The sequence below is a fragment of the Pelodiscus sinensis genome, chromosome 4, assembly GCF_052426305.1.
Source record: "Pelodiscus sinensis isolate ZL-2025 chromosome 4, ASM5242630v1, whole genome shotgun sequence".
In the NCBI taxonomy this organism is placed as follows: Eukaryota; Metazoa; Chordata; order Testudines; family Trionychidae; genus Pelodiscus; species Pelodiscus sinensis.
In genome coordinates, this window is record NC_143055.1 from 24,562,470 (window position 1) to 24,585,762 (window position 23,293).

General features: G+C 38.8%; 2 protein-coding genes across 3 annotated transcripts in view; both read left to right on the forward strand.

The window, feature by feature from the left end:
• Positions 1-23,293, forward strand: part of JAKMIP1 (janus kinase and microtubule interacting protein 1) — a 161,386-nt gene that overhangs the window by 129,855 nt on the left and 8,238 nt on the right. For both annotated transcript variants that reach the window (XM_089777801.1, XM_089777802.1), the window contains exons 12-15: positions 9,462-9,590; positions 11,917-12,045; positions 16,485-16,568; positions 20,266-20,328. In XM_089777801.1, the coding sequence (XP_089633927.1) occupies positions 9,462-9,590; positions 11,917-12,045; positions 16,485-16,568; positions 20,266-20,328 (405 nt within the window). The remainder of the gene's footprint in view (positions 1-9,461; positions 9,591-11,916; positions 12,046-16,484; positions 16,569-20,265; positions 20,329-23,293) is intronic.
• On the forward strand, positions 3,819-5,441 carry LOC142829681 (uncharacterized). The gene has a single exon (XM_075930760.2). It carries the CDS (start codon positions 4,606-4,608, stop codon positions 4,798-4,800), a length of 195 nt encoding a protein of 64 aa, XP_075786875.1. The 5' UTR covers positions 3,819-4,605; the 3' UTR covers positions 4,801-5,441.

Consider the following 23,293-nt stretch of genomic DNA (forward strand, 5'->3'; position numbering starts at 1 on the left):
AGCTTGGGAGCATTCCCACTCTTTCCTCAGGCCAGGGGGCATTAGAAGAGGTGTGGCATACAAAGCAGAGCCAGCTAACAAAAGGGAGAAGTGAGCCCTGCTCATGGGAATTGTGATGGGGGAATAGAAAATTATCTGCCTTACTTGAGAGGAGCAGATGCTGGGTTTTTTGGCGCTTCTTGTGGGAGGAGGGAATTTTGGTGACTGAGGGAATAGAAGTGTGAAAGGAGGCAAATCTCATGGGTAAGGCTAAACCAAGGATGAGAGAAAACATGCTTACACAACTCATTTCAGAGTTTGTCAAAAAGTGGTAAATGGGTATTTGGGAAATTTGTTCAATTTTGTGATTTTTTTTTTTATAGCAAAAGCAAAAACTAAAAATTTTCTCTTTTTCTTGCTTTGTCACCTTCTCCTGCTCCCTTCTTTCCCTTTGTTCCTTTTTCTATTTTGCCACTGAAAAATGGAGAAAAAGGAGGAAATTAATAATAAAAAACATTTTACTAAAGGCAAATAGTTTGGATGAATACTTTTTATTTTGAAAAATGGTGCATTTTTTATTTTTAAAAAATTAAATATTTTCATCAGCTTGAGTTAAAACCCACAAATAAAAGCATGACTGTCCTAAGGGTTTGATACCTTGAAGTTCTCAAGAATAGGTTTGCAAATGTTCTAATAACTGTCCATATTGTCATAAAACCTGTGAGCTGTTCTTTCATGCATGCAGCATTCACATAGAGTTCTTATATGCTGTCAACAATCACTTCATAATTCTAATCCTGGCAAGCAGTCTAGATTTCTTCCAGATTCCTTGCATAATAATTGATCCTTTCACATTGTCAGAATGTTTATTTAGACCCTCAGTTCCCGATACTGTTTGTCCTTAGTAGGAAGGTCAAAATAAGGGAATAACTCAACATACTAATAAGAAGTGATTATAAGGTAGGGGGGAAAACTATAGAAGGAGTCCTCTTTCCCATGTCTGCTTCGCAGTTTCCACATACAGGCAGTCCCCGGGTTACATGGATCCAACTTACATCGGATCCCTACTTACAAACGGGGTGAGGCAACCCCGCATTAGCTGCTTCCCCCCAGCACACCAGGGAGATGCGAAGCTAGCGTTCCCCGCCCCCCCCCAGCAGACCAGGGAGACGCGGAGCAGCTTTTCTCAGCAGACACCTCAGCTTGAGAATAAAGGACTGAGGGAAGTGAGGTGTGGGAGAATAAAACTGAGCTCTGGAGAAATGTTTGGCTAGAGTTTCCCCTACAATATGTACCAGTTCCGACTTACATACAAATTCAACTTAGGAACAAACCTACAGTCCCTATCTTGTACATAACCCGGGGACTGCCTGTATTTAGCATTGTTGCTTTGGATTATGGTAAGAAGAATAAAGCAAGTATTGTTTTTTCCCCTTAGCTACAAGTGGCATTGTGATGTTGTTGATTCATGCTTTTAAAAAGGAAATACTTTTTCATAAATGTTTGCACATTTCTGTTTCTAGTGGAAGATTGTATACTTTAAATTAATCAATTGTGGTTGACTTTTAGAATCTAGGCCACCTATGGTGTGTTTGGTTTGGTCATTTTTGTCTGACAGACTTCAAGTAATGAAGGGTGAAGTTGTAACTAAAAGGAATCTCTATGTAGTATCAGAAGATTATCATGTTCTGTATAATATTATTTGAGTGGAGGATGCAGGGTAAGCCCTGCATTTGTGTATATTTTTTGTTCCATTCTCTTTAATTCCTAGAGGGGGGAAAAAAACCTACATTGATGAAGTTAAGGTTAAAAGTACACAGGGAAAAATGTCATACAAAGTTGTTCTAATTATCACAAAAAGAACCCTTAAAATTTCAGGAAATTCAGAGTTAGAATTAACCCTAAATGTAATCTAAATATCTCAGATTCTATAAATGGAGCTAAGGTACCCACAAAATCATACAATTATGATTAATGTATTTTAGTGTGTATAGTTCTAAATTAGATTAAATTGATTTTTAAAGATGCATCAGATTTATCAAGGTTTTTCCTTGTTGTTATATCTTGACTAGAACTCTGACTGTGATGGGAACCACAGTAGTTCAGCAGTTACATAAAGCACCTATGTCTCAAAGATCCGATGTAGATCCATGAAAAGCTGCCTGTGAAATTCACGAAGAGCCAAAATTTTGTCCTGAAGTAAATTAATGAGTATTTTATACATACATCGGAAGACAAAAGCACAGGCTCACGGCCAGTCCCTGTTTCAGTTCCCAGGTTTCATGAACAAGAAATCTGGAATATTTTAGAATTGGTAGCTAAATAATCAAATCCAACAAAATTAATAGAAATCGGATCAACAGCAAAGCAAGCAAGAGAGACTTTCCACAACATTTCTGTTCAGTTCAGAAAAATAAGCGAAGCTAAAATAAACAGAGGCAGACTGGATTTATTTGAAATTGCCTTCCAGACCCAAGCTCAACAAGTCAAACACAAATACACTGATACAATCAATTTTGTCTTAGAATGGAGGTTTAAAAAAAGCCAATATCGACCAAACAGCATCTGACACTAAATCTGTAAATCGGTTTCTCAAATTCCAAGCACTGTGCACTGAAAATAAAAACAAAGGTTTGTTTAGAGAGACCAGGGGCAAATATAGGTTTTAAAAAAAAACTCTAGACCAGTGGTTCTTAACCTTACCGCAGTATGCGCCTCTTTGGTTCTCAAAATATGTTCTTGCACCCCTTATTAAAAATCGTAGAAGTAGGTCAGTTTTAAACCTAAGATATATCATTAAAATCTGGCATGTCCCGCACCCCCAGAAAGGGCATCTCATACCCCCAGGGAAAGTTCAGATTAAGAATCACTGCTCTAGACAGTACTCAAGCCAGAGGACTTGGAACAGAACCTTTGAGGAGTTTACATGGAAGGGCCTTGTATGAAAGAGACCTAGGAAGATTTTGGAAGAAGTGGTGAGAGAAGCCAAAAGAAAGTCCAGAGTAATGGTTTAATAGAAGGGCTGCCTGGACATTGTCAGTAGCTCCCTGACACAGATGAGTGAGCCTGAAACATTTACTGGTTGGGACTTGGGACGGGGAGGAGCCTGGGGTGGAGTGAAGCACCAGGTTCCCATGCACCTTCACTTGTTTGTCTTATCAGGGATCGAGTGGTAGGACCCTGGACCAATGGTAAAAGGAGCTATTTGTTAAATACAAAAACTGGGGAGATGAAATTAAAATGACTGGATAACCATGTATGGGTTAATGCTAACTCTAGAACACTGAAAACATGTAACTCTTCTACATTGTTTAGAAGGACTACTGCGCAGTGATTATTTAATTTTGTAACTTGTTAGTTCATAAATAGGTGATGGATATGCTCATGAGTGGGAAGGAACTCCACCCAAGCAATTTTACTCATTTCTGAGATATCTTTTAAGCTCCGTGTTCCATAATTCTCAGCATGCAAAAGGTGTGCTGAAGCAAGAACTTTGTGTTTCAATGTTGATAGCCTGCAGTCAACTTTGCTTGTTAGCTAAAACAAAGTACAGTAAAACTCCAATAGTCCGGCACTCCTGATAGCCCGGCATCAAAATGGCAAGAGCCTAGTGAGTGAGCTTCGGCAAAAAGTGAGTCACAAGGTAACAGCGGCAGCAGCTGAACTGAGCAAAAAGGGTAAAAAGGACTTAAAAAACGAAAACATTACAGTATACTGTATACAGTATGTACAATAAAAAGGGTTTATAAACTTTATATACAGTATATAATGTATACAGTGTGTGTGTGTGTGTGTGTGTGTATATATATATATATATATATAAAAAACCATCTTATAGTACCTCCTGATAGTCCGGCATATCTGATAATCCGGCACCACATAGGTCCCATAGGTTCTGGATTATCGGAAGTCTACTGTACATTAAATTCATATTGTGGTACTTAAGATATCTCAGAGGAAACATGTCTGCTTGCCTGGTCTAGTAGACTTTGAAGCCCTCTCATATAGAAATAGTTTTAATTCAGCTGGCATACTTTTGGAAATTCCAAAGACACATTTGTTTTTCCCAATCATATTTCTTTTGCTGGTTTCTAAAGCTTGGAGTGCACTAGGTTACTGTTGCCACTGTAGCTTTAGCTGAGCAATCTTCTAATTGTCAGGGGATGGATGAAACTGTAGAACGTTTCTGGCAACCGTCTCAGGTCTCTAAGAGGTAACAACATATTGAGGTGGAGCTTTATAATTGAGTTCAGGGTATCCAGAGAAGAGAGATAATCATCCTCCACACTCCAACTCCTAGATTTTCTTTGAGTCAAAGCATCAGAGTTGAAAGAAACTACTTAATAACTGCATTCAACATCACATTCTTTGAAGTAATAAGAATATTTTTAAGGTCTCTAATTTTTTAACTAAGTGACAGAGAAATAACCCTGAAAAGACTTTTTCCTCCCTGTAGAATGTAATTAAAATAATACAATGAAAACTGGAGCCATTGCTTTGAAATCAACAAAAATGCCTATAAGTGAAACTGTGGGACTCTACTTTGTAATTCCTGCTTTGTAGGTTTTATTAACTGAGCTACATTTGTGGTTATAACAGAAAGTGTACAGTCTTCAGGCCAGAGCAATGGAATACATACTTCTTGTTTTATATTTCTCTTTTTTTATCTGTCTGTGTGCTTTGGTGTGCCTGTATTTTTCTGGCTGTCAGGAAATGACTTATAAACATGAAGGTAAGAGCTATCCATTAATAGCTGATTTGTTCAAATTACCATGTAATTTAGTTCTTTATGATTTAGCAATTTCTCCTGTTTTGTTTTGATTAATGACCTGAAAATGATATATAATATTTAAATCATGTTGGAAGCTATAGAGAAATTAGATTGTTTGTATGCATATGATATATCTAATTCAATCAAATGCAGTACTAATAGATAGATATCTGTATACAAGATGGTCTATATATTTTAAAACAGACTCTAAATCACAGATTTTATGTCACCATTAATTAAATTGTCTCAGAGTTGTAGCTATGTTAATCCATAACTTAAAAAGTGGTCTTGTGGCACCAAAGGTCTGGTCTTTCTTTCAAAATAACAAGCAGAGCATCCACACTACCAAGCCTGGTTATTGAATATAACAAGCTGGTTTTTTGAAATAACAAGCTGGTTATTTCAAAATAATAACTCCAGCTTTCCATGAGGAATAACATGAAGATTAATAGTTATTTTGGAAGTTATTATTTATTACAAAAATTCCTAGTGTAGACATGCCCTTAGGATCTAACAAAAATATATAGGATCATATGATGCAGAGTCTGCGTCTTAAAATATATAGCCCATATTGCATACAGATATCTATCTATTAGTGCTGCATTTGATTGAATTAGATATATTTATGTGCATATGAACAATCCTATATTTTGTTGGTGTCTAAGATGCCATAGGACGTCTTGTTGTTAATCGAGTTGATTAGTTTTATATATCTTTATCATGAGTCTTATAGAACTTCTAAATGTTAATTACAGAAATTAATGCACAATTACACTGTAAAAGTATGTGTGAAAACATTAGTATACAAATCCAAAATTACATCACCATTTATATGTTATCAAATATTTCAGATTTTACTTCAGCATATCTTTGGTTATTGAGATGGGCATTTTACTCTCAGTTTTGATCTAAATTTTAGTGTTTAATATCTTTAAATAAAAAAACCTCCACCTTTAATTAACCATCTATACTGTTATTATTTATACAAATATAATTTCAAGGATTTCATGTTAAGAAAAAAATCTGACATGAATAGTATAGTTAAAGAGCAAACAAAACAATAAAAGCCCTATTATAAGAATACATATATTTTATAAATGTATTTTAATTAATATGTAATTAATACATACACTCTCATAATCTGTGTGTGTGTGTGTATAGAGAGAGATATCTGTATTGCCTTATTGTTTGTCATAGTGTTTATCAGTTAGTAATATTTTCTTAACACTTTGTTAACTTTGTGTCTCTACTTTATTTTTTTCTCCTCTAGCTGTCCCCTGACAATTAATGTGTTATGTGTTGGTTATGAATCAATTTTATAGCCGGTTGCTACAAATATTAGGCTGCCACACTGACAACAATATTCAGTAATTATTGATAATTTGAATGACAATATGTGATCATCTCATGATGTAATTCATAAATGTTGTTATTGTGCAATGGCTAAATACTACATTGTGTCCCAGCAAATTTTTAATCAATGTAAAAACAGACAGACAAATTCTCCATTGAGGTATAGTAAGTAGCAGTGTTTATAAAAAGTAAATTAAACAGATTCACTCCAAATGCGAAGTATTATACTCAAGTATAGGCAGTATTTAGAAAACCCTGACTATCCTTGAAGATTTTGAGTGTCTTCATGGCTTGGGAAATATTAATTTCCCCTATCTAATTATCATTTACTTACATTATTTATTAAATTGTGTGGTTGTTTCCCAGAGGCTTGGTGCCAATGATGTGTTTAAATACGCTTAATAACAAGTTTACCTATATATCGATAGTTTAGTATGGGTTGAACCTCTCTAGTCTGGCACCCTCAGAACCTGATTGGTGCTGAACTAGAGAATTTGCTGAACCATAGGAGGTCAATATTGTTTAGCAGCATTATCGACACTTCTACTGCTTACTGTGCTCTTAGAAGACATTTAGGGTAAATTAGAGCTAAATAACAGCACAGCATTCTTGAGAGCCAAAACTGGTAGTTGTAAACACACTTTATGGGACCACACCCATGATAAGCAGACATCTGGCTAATATCATGTTGGACCAGAGAGTGCTGGACTAGAGAGGTTTAACCTGTAATTATTATATTTTTAAATAATTCTCGGTAATCGAGAAGTCCCAATTATATAAACCAAGAAGACCAATCTTTTGTGTGATGTTTTTATTCTATGAGAATACCTCTTCTTAAAGCAACAGGCACTCACACGGAATTATTTATAAAATCAGATTGTCTGAAGCTTTGCAAAGAACATCTCAATATTGATGAACACTCTTTTGTCCTCAGTTTATTGAAGCTGCTGATGCTCTCTGTATTATTGCTGGGTATTATTTCTTTGGTTCGTAGATTGATTATGGACCATGATTTATTTGTTCCTTTCTAAGGGTGTGTCTAGACTACAGGGTTTTTTTGTTGTTGAAAAAAGTGGCCTTTTTTCGAAAAAAACTTCCTCTGTGTCTAGACTGCTTGTTTTACGAGGAATAAAGCCTTTTTTTTGAAAGTGCCCTTTTGAAAAAAGGCGCTATGTAATGCAAACTGCTTTTTCGAAAAAGAGCATCCCGACTGCCTGAGTGTAGATGCTCTTTTTTGAAAGAGGCTTTTTCAAAAATATCTTTTGAAAACACCTCTTTTGAAAGAGGCTTATAGTCTAGATGTAGCCTAAAGGACTTATAATGAAGAAACGCATCTGGGCGTCCCACCGCTCCCGTCCTCCGGGGCGAGAAAAGCCCCGTTCGTAACTGCGGATCCGACATAAGTTGGATCCATGTAACTCGGGGACTGCCTGTAGTACCTGTAGATCTAGGAATTGAATCCAAGTTTCCTGTTCCCTATCAACAAGGCCACACTGCCTCTCTCAATAGTCACCCTACAGAGAATGGTTTTATGAGAAGCACAGATGTTTGGATTAGCAATTGATGAGTTGTCTAAGTTAAGACATGGCTTGTATCCCCATTGTGTTACTAGCTCGAGCTGCAGTAACCAGTAAACTTCACCTGTGTCTCCAACACATCAGCTCACTCCAATTGAAAGCACCAGGTGGTTGAGTGAGGAGCAACACTCAAATTGTGCTTCAAGCCAACATGGCAGTGAAATATTAAGAGACGTGATGTGATGAGAACTTTGAGGTTATGTTCTTAGCTCTGTTGAAAGCAACAAGTACAGTTTCACAATAGTGTGGAGGCCTACAGTAGTAGGAGAGTATGTGAAGTCATTTGCTGGTAATTAGAGATAGTGCTGAGCTAGTTGGTAGAATTCACTGTAATTGGAAGTTGAAGAAAAGCTCATGGGTAAATTGTAAACTGTAAGGAGGACTTGGTTTTGCTAGTTTCTAGAATCTTCTGTAGGGTGAGCACAACGGCTCATAACACTATATAAAGATAGCTAAATTTATCTTACGTTACACTTGTCAGTGTTGAATTCACTAGGTGGCTTTCTGGTAAATAATTTTGGTTGGAGGCCTGCTTTTATTTTTTAAACTATTCTAAGCTCAGTGATTGAGGAAATGCTGACTTTTTGCTTGTGAAAAATTGCAGAAATGTTGTGTACTGACTGATGGTATCTTTCAAATAATTTTCAAGTGTAAGAACTAAGAGAGCTTCATTTTCACAAGTGAATGCTTGTACAGTGGCTTTGTTTTTCAAGCAGCAGAATTTTCTGTGTATAATTTGTTTCAAAAAATTGAAGGAAGGGAAGAAGAAAAAGGTTGATAATTTTAAGACCAGTTTACTTTTTTTAAATCAGTCCTATACAGGATTATTACAATTGTGACTTTTAATTAGCCTCCTGACATTGGTAGGTGATGTAATATCTTTATGATTGGTATTATGTATATGCTACTGCCTACATCCTTTTATGTCGTTTTGTTATATTTTATACATATTAATTAGATGTTATGCTATCTGTGAGTTATTTAGTGAAAATTAATATTTAAATGAAAATAAAGATTAATTTTCCTTAAGCATGCTGGTATTTATTTTTTTGTTCTAGAGAACACATTTTTCTTATTTTTAAAATGATTGTATTTTGGATAGATTAAGATATATTAACTGATATCTTCAAACTGATATCAATAATTTTTAACAATAGATATTTTAAGCTTTACTTTCTGATTTTTTGTTTTTCTTTTTACTATTTGAATTATCTATTATGTGAGTGACAAATATCGATGAATAAATCTTTTGAATAAGATATACCCCTGTTCTAGTACCCTCTTGTATGTTGCATCTCAATAGGCTGGTTATCTAATATCTCAAAACATGTACGATTTTCTGTGTGGTTAAGTGTGTTTTATACTTATGGTACAGCATGAATGTATTTGTAGCCACTGCAATGTGCAGTTTGATTCTTTGAAGCACTCGAGTAACAGATGCGGACAGAAATAATTTCTTTACCAGCATTCAAATGTGCATACATATCGTGGGAGCAACACTTTCTTTCTTCTTTCTCTAATGACGATCTTGCCAGCCCCCTCAGTTTGTGATCAAGGGACATAAACTTACAGATCTTAGTGGATTGATTGAAATCAACAAGACTGCAAAGGTGTCCCAACTTAAGCCTCTTGTCCTTTTGAGAAAAAAATCAAAGCATCTTGGAACTAAAGCTAGAATAGTGTTTACAGAAGACTTTGTTTTCCATCTACTTGTCTATTTAACCAGGTTATAAATTATTACTGAAAGACCTATTGGTAACCTTGAAAAACTGACTTTTCAGAGGCATGTTGTGGAGACATTTTTTGGATTTGATGAAGAATCAGTTGACTCGGAAACCTCATCTGTAACATCCTATAACACAGATAAAACCGACAGAACACCTGCAACGCCAGAAGAAGACTTGGATGATGTAAGTAGCAGAGTGTCTTCATAATAAAACAACATACAAAATGAATGGAAATATTTTTCCTATTTTTCAGTATTGTCTGCATTTGCAACTTGAAAACTTTTAAGTTGAGTAAAAGATTGGAAGTAAGGTATGAATTGTTAATAGTATGAGTAATTAGCCATTATCAAGGGTCATGATGATTTCTACATAACTGAAATTTTAAAATCAAGATTGGACATACTTTTGACTTATTGAGGGGAAGGTCTATGGCCTACCTTGTGCAGGAGGTTAAACTAGATGATCACATTGATCCCTTTTGGTTGAAATCTACAAAAACCACACTCCTATAGCTTAGCCATTGCAACACAGCTAGTAAGTGACAGCATTAGGGTCTGTGTCCTGATGCTTTCAGAATTAACCCTAATTAAATCAGACTTGGCAAATATGAGGAGTGCTTGAGAAATAGAATTTTTTATCACGTTAGCTCTTGCTTATGAAAAAAATCAGTGGGCACTTGCACTAACAAAATACACAGCTGCTTCACAGTAGATATATCTATTATATTATGATTTATTTGACTATTTTTGAATTGTCAGGTCCTTCTTGCTACAATTTTGATATCGAGAGAAGTTTTGTCAATTCATCAAAGCCTAAATAGTAAATATATGTGGACAGTTTCCTGTAATCTACATAATAAGCATTGTAACTGGGCTGCAGTAAGGAATTGCAAAGCCTAGGATAGGATGTTAAATCAAGGTTTCCCTAATGTGTTTACTTTATCATATTTTCTACCTTCATTTATACCCTCTCTATCTTCTACTCCTAGGCCCATCTACCATATTCTACCTAGCTTATTTACAGGGTCTCGTATTTTATTATTGTTTTGAGATGAATTTGTGATTTTTGAGTCTTGTGATATTGTTTGGGATACAGGCAGTCACCGGGTTACGTACAAGATAGGGACTGTAGGTTTGTTCTTAAGTTGAATTTGTACGTAAGTCGGAACTGGCGTCCAGATTCAGCCGCTGCTGAAACGGACCAGCGGCTGACTACAGGAAGTCCGAGGCAGAGTTGCTCTGCCCTGGGCTTCCTGGAATCAGCCGCTGATCAGTTTCAACAGCGGCTGAATTTGGACGCCTGGGTCAGAGCAGCTGGGGTGCTGCCGGGTAGGTCCCCGCAGCGCCGCACCCCAGCTGCTCTACCCCAGGTGTCCCCAAGTCAGCCGCTGCTGAAACTGATCCGCGGTTGATTCCAGGAAGCCCGGGGCAGAGAAACTCTGCTTCGGGCTTCCTGTAGTCAGCCGCTGGTCAGTTTCAGCAGCGGCTAACTTGGGGATGCCTGGGGCAGAGCAGCTGGGGTGCTACCGGGTTGGTCCAGTAGCGCCGAGGAGCGGCGCTGCGGGACCAATCCGGCAGCGCCCCAGCTGCTCTACCCCAGGCGTCGTCGTCGAGAAAAGCCTGGTCTGCTGGGGGGGGGCACACTAGCTGCGCGCCCCCCCCCCAGCAGACCAGGGAGACGCGGGTGGCGGGACCGCCAAAACGTGCCGCGGTCCCGCCCGCATCCCCCCAGCAGACCAGGGAGACGCGGAGCAAAGCCGTGGAGGACGCGGGCAGCGGGACAGCCCAGACGCGCCGCGACTAGGGAGACGGGGACCAAAGCTGCGGAGCATGAGGGCAGTGGGACAGCCCAGACTGTCCCGCTCCCGGTGTCCTCCAAGGCTTTGCTCCGAGGCTTTGCTCCCCGTCTCCCTAGTCTGGGAGACGGGGAGCAAAGCCTCGGAGGACACTGGCAGCGGGACAGCCGTGGCATGTCTGGGCTGTCCCACTGTCCACGTGCTCCGCGGCTTTGCTCCGCCTCTCCCTGGTCTGCTGGGGGAGGCTCCCCCCCAGCAGACCAGGGAGACGCGGAGCAGCTTTTCTCACCCCGGAGGACGCGGGCGGCGGGACCGGGGCACATCTGGGTGTCCTGCCGCTCGCGTCCTCCGGGGCGAGAAAAGCCCTGTTCGTAACTGCGGATCCGACATAAGTCGGATCCACGTAACTCGGGGACTGCCTGTGTTTTTAACAAACTTTCATACTTAGGCTGTTGGAGTCCTTGACCCCTTTGTAAGCCCAAGTCCTGGATCAAGTTCTTGCTTGTCCTTTTTGCTCATTCTTAGCAATTTTGCAGTTCAAAAGGCTATAAAATAAATAATAATATATAGTAATGAAATATGTCAATTTCTGTATTTTCTACTACCTACTTTATAATCTGAAACTACTGCTAGCCTTGTTTTGCCTGCACAAAGAGTTTACTGTATAAAGCCAGAGAAGCTAATATACTATTTTGCTTTTATATTCTTTTTAAGAGTACACCGAAAGAAGAAGCTGAATTAAGGTTCTGTCAGCTGACCAGAGAATATCAAGCTTTACAAAGAGCATATGCATTACTTCAAGAGCAAGTTGGTGGGACACTGGATGCAGAGAGAGAAGCAAGGGTAAACAATTTTTATTGAAACTTCTCATAAATCAAATACCCCTCATGTGAAATGTGCATTTGCAGGTCAGTGGACTGCAATGTAGTAAACGTTTTAATTAAGTGCTTTTGAGGGTTAGAGAATATTATAGTGAAACAATTTTGCTAGATTTACCAGACCTTTTTGGAAAAGTGGTTTCAAAATGCATCTTATCCTTCCTTTTTTAAATCACTCACAGTGTATTAAAATAGTCCTGTTTTTAAGTAATGCTTTCTAATTCAGAAATACAGGCCACCAGAAATTGCATGTGGCTGCCATAACAATGGCTTTACAAAGGATGAATTATCACATTATAACAGATATTTGTGTCAGACATGGAAACAAAGAGCCCAAAACAATTCTGAACTGGATCTGTCCTTAAGGCAATTCAGTAGGATAAATGAACGGCATAATTTTCAATTAATATTTCTCATCTAATACTACTGAACTAACAGTTTGCCCTGTTAAAACAAGCATCCATCTGAACACATATATGGTCCTCAAAGGCATTCATTGATTTCATCCTCTCAACACCCTCTAGGGTAAGGGTGCACTTTAGATATCTAATGCATGTTAGAGAACTAATTGGTGCTGCTCTGTTTGTCTGCTCTCTGCCAGTCTCCCTCTGCAACTCTCTTAACAACTCATTGTCTCAGCAGAAATCACCCTTCATAATCTTCTCTTCTCTTCCTTTATCGCCCATGCGTCAAAAAAACCATATATACTCCGTCTACTCTCAGTCTATCAATAGCTCACTCGATCAATACCAGGCTCTTGTGCATTGGTGCACCTTAGTCCCTCCTCTTCTCTTCAGTAGCACACAATAATTACAGCCCTTACCTGAGGGCTGTAATACTGTAATCTAGTTCTAGGTAATGTAATTAGCGTGGGGGTGGCTGAATGCTAGTAGCCTGTGTCCTACAGAAGGTTGGGCTAGGTGTCCTGGTGGTCCCTTTGTAGCCTTAAACTCTGACACTTTAAAGTGAATCACTAAATTTTAAGAGCCAGGTCCTCATTCCCCTAGCTGTTCCCTTTTGTGCTGTTCTGGCGACTCTGCCTCATCCAACCAGTCGTGCACCAAGCACATCTCAGCATGGACCTAAAACTTGAACTGGTATCGGGGCTGGTGACAGACTTGCCAGGGTCCTGGGCAAGTTGGGGAGCCTTGGCTCTGGGCTGCCTGGAAAGGGTAGTGCTGAGGGCTATCCTGCCCCAGCCAGCCCACAGCACCTCCTGGACCATGCCGTGTGGGGCTCCAGCAGTGATTTAAAGGACACAGGGCTCTGGCAGCTCTTATGAGCTCCAGGCCCTTTTAAGCCCCAGAGCAGCTTCCCGCTTACTCCTTCATCCACTGTCATCAGCAGCCTTGAGTGGTATCCTCTATTAAATTACTTCAGATGCAGGGTCATGTGAAGACATGGTGAAAGTGTGTGCTACATCCCTGCCTTCAGTCTTACAAACCAAATGTTTTTATAGCCACTATAATATTTTCATTTCTCACAGTGCTACGCATTGTCTTATTGATCAGTGCAAACAATTCTTTCTGATTTCTAAATCCTTTAGAAAATGATTTCTTGGAGTCTTCTGTGTCTGTGAAGTTTTCTGGGTCACTCCATTCTTTCCTTGCCTGACACCACCTCTTTCACTTTCTAGACAAAAACTGAGATGAACTAACGTGAACTTCTTCCCCTCCAGAACAGTGCGTCTCAAGCATTTTCTGCTCTTGCCAGGTCAGAGAGAAAGAGATCTGACTGGAATAAAATGCATAGCAGTGCAGTATTGCTCTGCTCTTGAACTAATTTTTCACATACTACATATGAGCTGTTTGAAATGCAGTAACTTGAGAGAATTAGAAATACCTAGTTCCAACCTCCCAGAATGATTGTCAATTATTAGTGGGTGTGGAGGATTTAAAGAGCACCTATGTTTATCCATCTGTGTTTTGCTTGGCACAGAACCCCTTTCACAGTGTGTTGACATGTTCCATGACTATGCCATGCTGCCTAGTAGAGCTGGTCGGAAAATTTTCACACAACGTTTTCTAATTAGAATTTGCCGATTTGTCAAAATCTACACATTTAGCAGGTACGAATATATATTGTTGAAATTAGAGGGGCTGAGAAACGTTTCCTGCCTCCTCGGCTGGAAACGTTTTAGGCTGCGGGGGAGCCCAGGCTCCCAGGCAGCCTTAACTCCACTCTGCAACAATGACTGTATATCAGTAGCAGAACCTTAGCGTTTATATAGCATTTTGCAGGACTTGTTGAAACTTACTAATAAAAAGGAGGCCAATATCATTATCCCAGTTTTGCAGATGGGGAAACTGAGGTAGCGAGAGACAAAATAAACTTGCCCATGGTCATCCAGCAGGCCAGTGTTTACTGTAGGAATAGAGCATGAAGTTCCTGATTCCTGGTCCAGCCATACTGACTTTCTATGCTTGTGGTCCCAGATCAGATTAAATTAATTTTAAAGGATGCATTTAAATGGTTTTCTGTTGTTTTTCTGCTGTGTCCCTTGACTTTGAACATTAAGAGGAATGTAGTGGACTGAGCCTCTGAAATATATGATCATGTATAGAAGAGTCAAAGAATGTGTCAAGAAAATATTCCACATTATCTTAAATAAGAAAATAAGTCTTTTGTTGTACATCTGCTATCAATTTCTGCCTTTAATCCAAGGGTGGACAGTAAGCCAGATGTGGCTCATCAAGGTTATCCCTGGAAGGGCTGCTGGAGCTTCATTTACTCACACCTGTGCAAGTACAGCAGCTTGAAGCTTTCATTCGCTGTGGATCACTCTTCCCAGCCAACGGGAGCTGAAGGAAGCAGCGTGAACCAGGACACTGCTTTCCACAGCTCCCATAGGCCGGGACCGGCAATCCATGGACAATGGGCGCTTCAAGCGGCCATATCTGCAGAGATGCAGGTAAATAAAGTGCTGGCGGCTGGCCAGGGGCTAACTCTGATGAACTGCATTCACCCATGGGCCAGTTATTGCCCACCCCTACTTTAGTCAGTGCTCTAGCTGTTGAGCACAGTGGGTTGCTTGAATGACATCTGCCATGCTGCTCTTAATCACATAATCGCAGCTGTCTTTCATTGTAGTCCCCAGGGTGACAAAAGAAGTTATTTTACTTCTTTTAAAAGGACATGGTTACATATTTTATTACAATAAAATTTCCGAAGCATTTTTGTATTTGATTGTCTTTCCTCTGTTTAGGGTGTAGAAGGTATTGGGGATTGATTTTTTTCTATAGTAAGAGCATTTAGGCATTTGAAGAAATGCACTTTAATGGAGTTTGTACCTGATGGCCTAACTGGTTTTCTTATCCTTTTCACGACTGACTCATCTGGAAGGTTTTCAGTTGGTTATGTCTTAAAAGGCCCAGTTCTGGGAGGTCATGAATTGAAATTCAGTGTGTTCAGCAAGGGCTTAATCCTGTTGATTACCAAGGGCCAGATTTTTTTAAAGGTATTTAGAAATCCAGAGATGCAGATAGATGATTTCGCACTTTTAAAAAATCCTACTAATGGGGATCTTGCAGTGCCTGAATCTCTAAACTAGCTTTATAATTCTGGCCTAAATACTTCCAGTTGTTCCTTAGAGATGAGGGCCTCAATACTTTGAAGGAGGTGTTCAGTGCCCCCACGTAATCAAGCACCAACTGAGGAAGCTTTGCAGCTGAAGTGACACAGCACCCATAAGGGAAGTACTTATCTTGAAGGATAAATAAATAAAACTGACTGACTTGTCAGTGGCATAAATTCTTAAATTGGGGTGGTGTGCAGTATTCAGGTACAGTGAGCTGTATTTAAGTTTATCGTCATACACATTTTACACACACCACACTTATTTAAAGTGTCTCAAGTAAACACCAAGTGTTGCAAACACTATCATTACTGTCTGCTTGGTACTGATTTTCTAGCATTAGTTTTTTAGGAAGTGCTTTCCATTAGGTTATGTGTTTCTTAGTTTATGAAGGAAAAATATTGTGTGAAAATGAATTAGGTAAATTCTTCACCAAATAAATATTGTAGTTTAATTGAAAACAATTGAAGTTTACTTCACTAGCTAACAATGAACAGGAAATATTGAATTTATCAGTATTTGATTTTTTTTTCAGTAAACTACACATGAAGGGGCGAGGAGTCCTGTGGCACCTCATAGACTAACCGAAGATTTGGAGCATAAGCTTTCGTGGGCAAAGACCCACTTCGTCAGATGCACGTGGTCTTTGCCCACGAAAGCTTATGCTTCAAACCTTCGGTTAGTCTATGAGGTGCCACAGGACTCCTCGCCGCTTTTGCAGATTCAGACTAACACGGCTATCCCTCTGATACTCGTACACGTGAAGGGTACACCGTAATCTGTTGGCCATTGTGACAGTGTATGCATCCTTTTTTTTGTAACCTTTTCAGACTCGTGAACAACTGCAAGCTGATCTCCTCAGGTACCAGGCAAAAATTGAAGATCTGGAGAAATCACTGATTGAAAAGGGACAGGTAAAAGGCTCTATTAATGCCCTCTGTCAAATCATCCTTTCCTTTGCATGCAGCAGTGTTCTTGTCATCTTCATTGCTTGCTGGTGTATTAACATGTCTGATGCGGCTTAGTTATCATTCCACCTGATTAAAAGAACATATTATACGGACAGGAAAAAATCCTGTTGAAGATTTGTTTTCCAAAACAGAATATGCCAATGTCTGCATGAACATGGTTGTTAAATTTTTCCTTTTCTTGCCCAGCCCAGGCGCTTCTCCATCTTCTGGTTTTCTACTTTCACTGAACAAGTTTGGGCCATAATTTCAACAAAATGAATGGTATCAATTTCCCATGGAGACCATTTCTGGTCCGTGGCTGGAAAAATTATAAATTTGTTGCTATCACACACATTTCAGTTGCAAACAAGAACCACTAAAAGTGTGTTTGATTACTGGGATAGGCCCTTAGTCAAATCCCGTGATGAGCTGAATGCTCTCAACTCTCATCAGCATCACTTATATTGAAATTGGGACCTGGATCTCAATATAGTTTTTAGATAGAGCTTAGCATGGGTAAATCCTGGCTTTTGTCAGAGACAGTGTTCAGGGTCTTCAGTGTTCATTTGCACAGAACTATGAATGTGCATTTCAAAGGTGTTCAGTTTTATAACTAAAAATATCTCTTCAGAATTTCTTGGCTGTATTATTTTTATACCATGTTTATTGCTGAAAAATTAATTTAAAAATTTAAGTGTTACATAGTAATAAGTTGCATCCAAAAGTATATTTATAAAAGGAAAATAAAAACATATAATTAGTATTGAAATATTTCATAAACTTTTTATTTTAAGTTCACTCCATGTTATAACAATTTATTCTATGCAAGATGTATTTCTTAAGAATGCTGCTGAGTACAAAGAAATCTTTACCAAATTAAGGAGAATATAAATAATACTGCTAGCTTGCCCACAAGCACCAAATTTCTTAACAAGTGCTATGTAAATAAAGTGTGTGTGTATGTAAAATAAAACAGAATTGGGCAGTAGGTTATGAAATCTAAAATCTTCCAAGTCCCTAAGGCTTCCAAAGGGTAAATAAACTTGTGAAGACTACCAGCTTTTGAGAATCTGTTGTCACTTTAGTATATTGGCAAATAAAGCTGCAGGAATTGTAGACCAAATGCTGCATCGCTAAAGCATTAACAAAATACTGTACTATGAAACTGTAAAGTCTAAACACCATGCATGTAAATTCAATCCGAGTGAAAATGAATACATACATAAAATAAGTTTTTTATTTGTGTTTTAAAATTGATGAGTATAATAGGTTTGTTTAGAAATTCGGTTTGATCATTTATTACCTTTTAAGATTCTTAACCACATTGCACTCATTTATCACCTAGTAATCCAGAGAAAGTAAATGTGCAAGTGGTGGCAGTATTGTGCAATAAAAAATTGTCTTCTGTGGGTTTAAAACTTCATCAGAAATCATTCCTGAGGGGCTCTGTTATATCCACACCTGCTTACTGGTTAGTTATATGGTAGTGCTAAACTGTCAGTTCCTATAATTGACACAATAAATTTCTATTTGAAATAAACTAACTTTCTGTGAATAATGTGATTTTTTAAAAATAATTATTTAGCTTGAGGTCATCATGATTAAGTGTGAATAGTTCACTCAAAGGTGAGGCAGTACTCTCTAATGCTTAGAGCAAAGCATTATGAATCAGGCAACATACTTTCAAAAATGCATTTGTGAAGATTATCATGCTTATTTTTTAACACAGGCAGAGTGTGCTCACATGACTTTTCTAAAGTTAAACAAGCAAACAGTAAGAGTCAAGAATTTCAAAAAATGGGTGCCTAGTGTAAGGCTCCCAAATCTATATTTAGATGGCTAAATAAGTAATCTAATTTTCAACTGTGCTGAAGGCTCTCATTAACCTTATTTGAGCCTGTGTTTCCTTAGATGTAAAGTAGGAGTAATGATAAAACTTACCTCTGAACAGGATTTTGAGGTTCCAATATGAAAAGTACTACAGTAAGTTAAAAAAGGGTTATTTATAATTTAACAATAATAGATAATACCATGTCTCCCAAAAATATTAGACATAAGGGCCTGAAAGGATCAGGATCAGATCCCTGAATAACCACAATTGCCACTGAAGTCCAGATCAAACGCCAAATAGCCACATTTTAAAAGGAGACAATATCTTGTTTTCAGACAAAATTAAACTTTAACAGAGGACATTCATATCAGGCATTTCTTCCATTGTAGACCAAAGTAGTTGAACCTGCGTAAAATGTGTACAATGCAGACTGGAAAGAAAACGGGACCCTTCTCAGCATGTCCATGGTTGGAGGTGTTCACCTCAGAAGTCTTTGTATGCCTGGAGTTCTTTCCTGTGTGCTTGTAGGCCAAAAGTGGAGAATAAAACTTGCCACTGTATTCCTCCCTACCTCTGAGCATCGCATTTAAATGTGAAACTGTCTATTAGCTTGTATTTCTTTGTGTTGTACATTGTTCTTCAATTCTATTCAGTGTACCTTTACTGTTTCTTGGTCTTTTAAGGATTCAGCCTGGTAAATTCTTTTAAAACTAATCAAGACAATCCTCCATCTCAAAGAAGTAATATATCTGCATGAAAATAAATGTGAACTTTTGTCTTGTGTCGGTGGGGACAATATAAAATTAATAAACAGTCTACAATAACTGATAATTTGCTTTTGTGGCAATAATTAAAAATCTGTGAAATGCCTCAGCAAAGACTTGTTGATGTAAATAGTTACTGAATCAACATGATTTGGGCTGAGATTTTAAAGCAGCTTTGGGCTAGGATTGCCCAAGTCTCAATTCATTTGGGTGTCCAAATGTCCATTTTAGGAAATCTCAGGCAGAATACTGAACTATACCTGGTTTAGATTTCAGATAAATTTTCCCTGTTGTTAGATAAAAATTCATGGGGTGATTTGGAACAAATGTGTCACTTATGTTAGTGGTTGAACATATTATTAGAGCCATATGGGCATAATATTGCAAACACTATTGAGCAGAGTGGTAGTAAAATTTGTAGGATTGGGCCTTATGATCCTCATCCAAAGCCCATATGGAAAGAGACTCCTTGATGTCAACATACCAAGGATCCCATGTTATGAAATGGAAATGCAGACCTTTTAATAGTTGGAGGAGACCTGCCACCACCACCTTCCTTCTTTTCCACACCAGAGAGGCTGCACCTCTACCCATTTTCATTTCCAGTTGAGGACTGCTGACTGCAGGCCACTGGACTCTAGTTGCACTACTTATGGGTGATTCAATGCTTTCATTCCATTTCCCCGTAAAGGAGTATATCATAGAGCTAAAAGAACTAAAAGAACTACATTGTAAAACAAAGCTGCAGACCAAGCTGAAAACCTTTGAGTGAAGAAAAAGGACTAATTTCCAGTAACAGTAATCTTAAACTAAGTTGGGCAATTACATGACAGCATATACATATATGCATTTAACATTTTAATATGTAAATGATTCAGTTGTATGAAGTAAGAAAGAAAAGCAGAACTAAAAAGAAGTAGGGATTTATTATTTTTTCACCAGTCCTCCAAATATTTAGAATGGGTTTTGCTCTTTGATGTGGTTTTTATTTGAGGTAATGACTGAAATCATATAATTCTTATTGAAAAATAGGTGTGTGGGTTTTTTTTACTTTTTCCTCTCACAGGATTCAAAATGGATAGAAGAAAAGCAGCTCCTTATCAGAACAAACCAGGAATTGTTAGAAAAGGTATGTACTCACAATCAAGGTGCCATCTAATCACTTCTCTTCAAAGGAAAAGGATGTGTTAATTTTACCTTGACACGTCAACACTTAACTTTTCTTTCCTATTCAAACAATTTTCAACTGACGGAGATTAAAATGCTATAGAATTATGAGCTCTTTTGGGGGGGAAGGCTTGTTATGTGTAAAATCTCTCTCTCATTGGGGACTCAACCAGGTTGAGGCCTTGAAATGCCACAATATAAATACCACAATATAAATATGAAATAATAATATTAAAGGAAAGGTAGCTGGGTTATGCAAAAATAAAAGGTATAGCAGAATTGCAGGACGCTTTTGGATTGTGGTCAGTACTACTCAATTTGTTCTATTTAATGGGATCACCTGTTTTTATTTGATTTTTTTTTTAAATGGAGAACCAAGTATTTCAAGCAGCATTGATCACTTTACGATTGCGTGATTTAATAGAATCGAAATTTGTTATTTAGGGCCTGAGATACTGAGTGTCTTCAAGGCATTGATCATTCTCCATGGACTTTGATGAGAGAGTTGAGAGCACTAAGTACCACAGAGAATGAGGCCTCTTAATTAGTAAATTAAAATTATGTTATAAATTTAAAAACTTAACAGAAAGGAGAGTCAAAGAAAGATCCATGACTAAAGAACCTCAGCTAGGCTTATACTTCATTCAGACACTTTTACAGATGTTAAAAGCACTGTCTTACGTAGGGCTGCACCAAAGTCACAGGCCGTTGTGGCCAATTTCATGGCCATAGGAGCTGAAAGTTGGTAAATTTCTAATTTTGTTGTTCGAACCTTAAATTACATGGTATTGTAACGAAGGGGTCCCAACCCAAAAGGAAATTATGTGTGTCGGGGTGTGGGGTGGGGGTTTCCAAAACTATTGTAGGGGGTCATGGGATTACCACCCTCTCTGCTGTGCTGCCTTCAGAGCTGGACTCTGAAGGCAGCAACTAGAAAGCTTCCTGCAGCCACTGGATGTTCCAAGAGATAGAGGTGAGTCTGATGTCCCCCATGCTGCAGGGAGTCCCCCAGCCAGGGGCTCCTACCTGCTAGTCCTAGCCAGCCTGCGAAGGGGTAGCTCTCCTGGTGCAGAAAGCTCTGCACCTCCTGCTCCACGTTCTCTTCTGGCCCCCATCACTCCACAACTGCAGGAGACATCATCCTACAGGGTGTGTGCCACCCTCCCCCATCCAGATGCCATTATTAGCTTGTTTCAATGAGATCAAGAAAGGTCATTTGAACCTTGACAGGATTTTATTGACAATTTTTACAACAGCAAGTGACACTTAAGGCGCTCCCAGCAGCACAGGGCAAATCAGATTCATCTGCCTGCTGCAGCCGCAAGAACCTCAGGCTGCTGCCCAATCCCAGAGAGCATCTGGCAATAGGAAGAGGCACCCATTGGTGGGTATGATCTGGTCCTTCTGGCCTCCCCACCCTCAAAGCAGTGTTCAGGGAAAGGATAAGTCCTGTCCCTTCCCTGCCCAGTTGGAGCTAGAAGGCCCCCTTTGCTGCGGCTCTTCTAGGGCGTATCTAGACTACACGGAATGGTAGAAAGAGAATATGCAAATTCCCTGCGGAATTTGCATATCTTCATTCAACCGTTCCCTGTAGTCTAGATGAGCCCATAGGAACAAGGAGACATCAGATTTCACAGGGGAGAGCTTATTTTTGGTCTGATACATGTTTCTCACAGCCATGAAATAGGTAAGGGCATGCAACATCTCCCTAGATGAGGCCATATGAAAGCAACATTATATCTTTTGCCACGAGAACATCTCTGGGGCTGTGTCTAGACTACACAGTTTTCCAGAAAAAGATACGTAAATTGTGAACCACAATTTGCGTAACTTTTTCTGCTTCTTTTTCCAGAAGAGGCTTTTCCATTATTTGGCCCGTCTATGGGAAATGTTGGGAAAAAACCCTTTTTCGGAACATCCCTTCTTCCATGTAAAACGAGATTTACAGGGATGCCAAAATGTGGGGAAAAAATCCCTTTTTTGGAACATCCCTTCTTCCTCATAAAACGAGGTTTACAGAAATGCCAAAAAAAGGCATCTTCTGAAATTTTTTTTGGAAGAGCATGCGCGTTCCTTGGATGCGGCACAGTTTTTCCTGGATACCTATGGTATGCCGGAAAAACTCTGCAGTCTAGATGTACCCTGAGAGCTGGGAAGTTGTGAATGGTAACAGTGGTTCTCACTGGGCTGCATGGCTTCCAGCAAATTGTGTAATCTTCCTGTGCTTAGTTGCTACATTAGTAAAATAGAGTATGTAAATGCTTTCCTGCCAATCTCACAGGGGTATTCTGAATGTTAGTTAGTTAGTGTTGGGAAGTATTTGGAAGATTTAAAGATCTAATAAGTGATGCAAAGTAAATATGAACAGACCATTTGAGTTTACATACTCTTCATTTCTACGCCAGTACTACTGAGTTAATTGTTAAACATTCAGCATTCATTTTTTGTCTTTAATTGCCGTCAAGATATACCTAAACTTCTTATATCTACTTCCAAAATGGCTTTATGTAGACTTGTCTCAGGAAAGGCCCAAGCAAGAATAGTCAATGACCATCCTCCGTGAGCAGTTTGCATCTACTCATGAGCCAGTAAAGTTCTTTTCTCCCTCCCAAGGTTGGTGTCCAACCATCCAAGCATGCAGGCCCTATTTGAAGTCAGTTGAAAGTTTTGACTTAGGTTCTGCTCTTGCAAGCATTCACTTACATGCTTAATTTTATGCACACAAACAATGACATCCACTCCAGTGGTAGTACTAAGATGCATAAAGAACATACATACGTGTTTCTAGGATCTGGAATTTGGAAAGGCATTTTGGGCCAAAAGTTTTGGACTTAGAATTTAACTTTTGCTATTTTAATAAGCAATTCTTTGTGGAGCATTTAATTTCCTCTTATGGGTGTGGAGAATCAGTGCTCATAACTGGATAC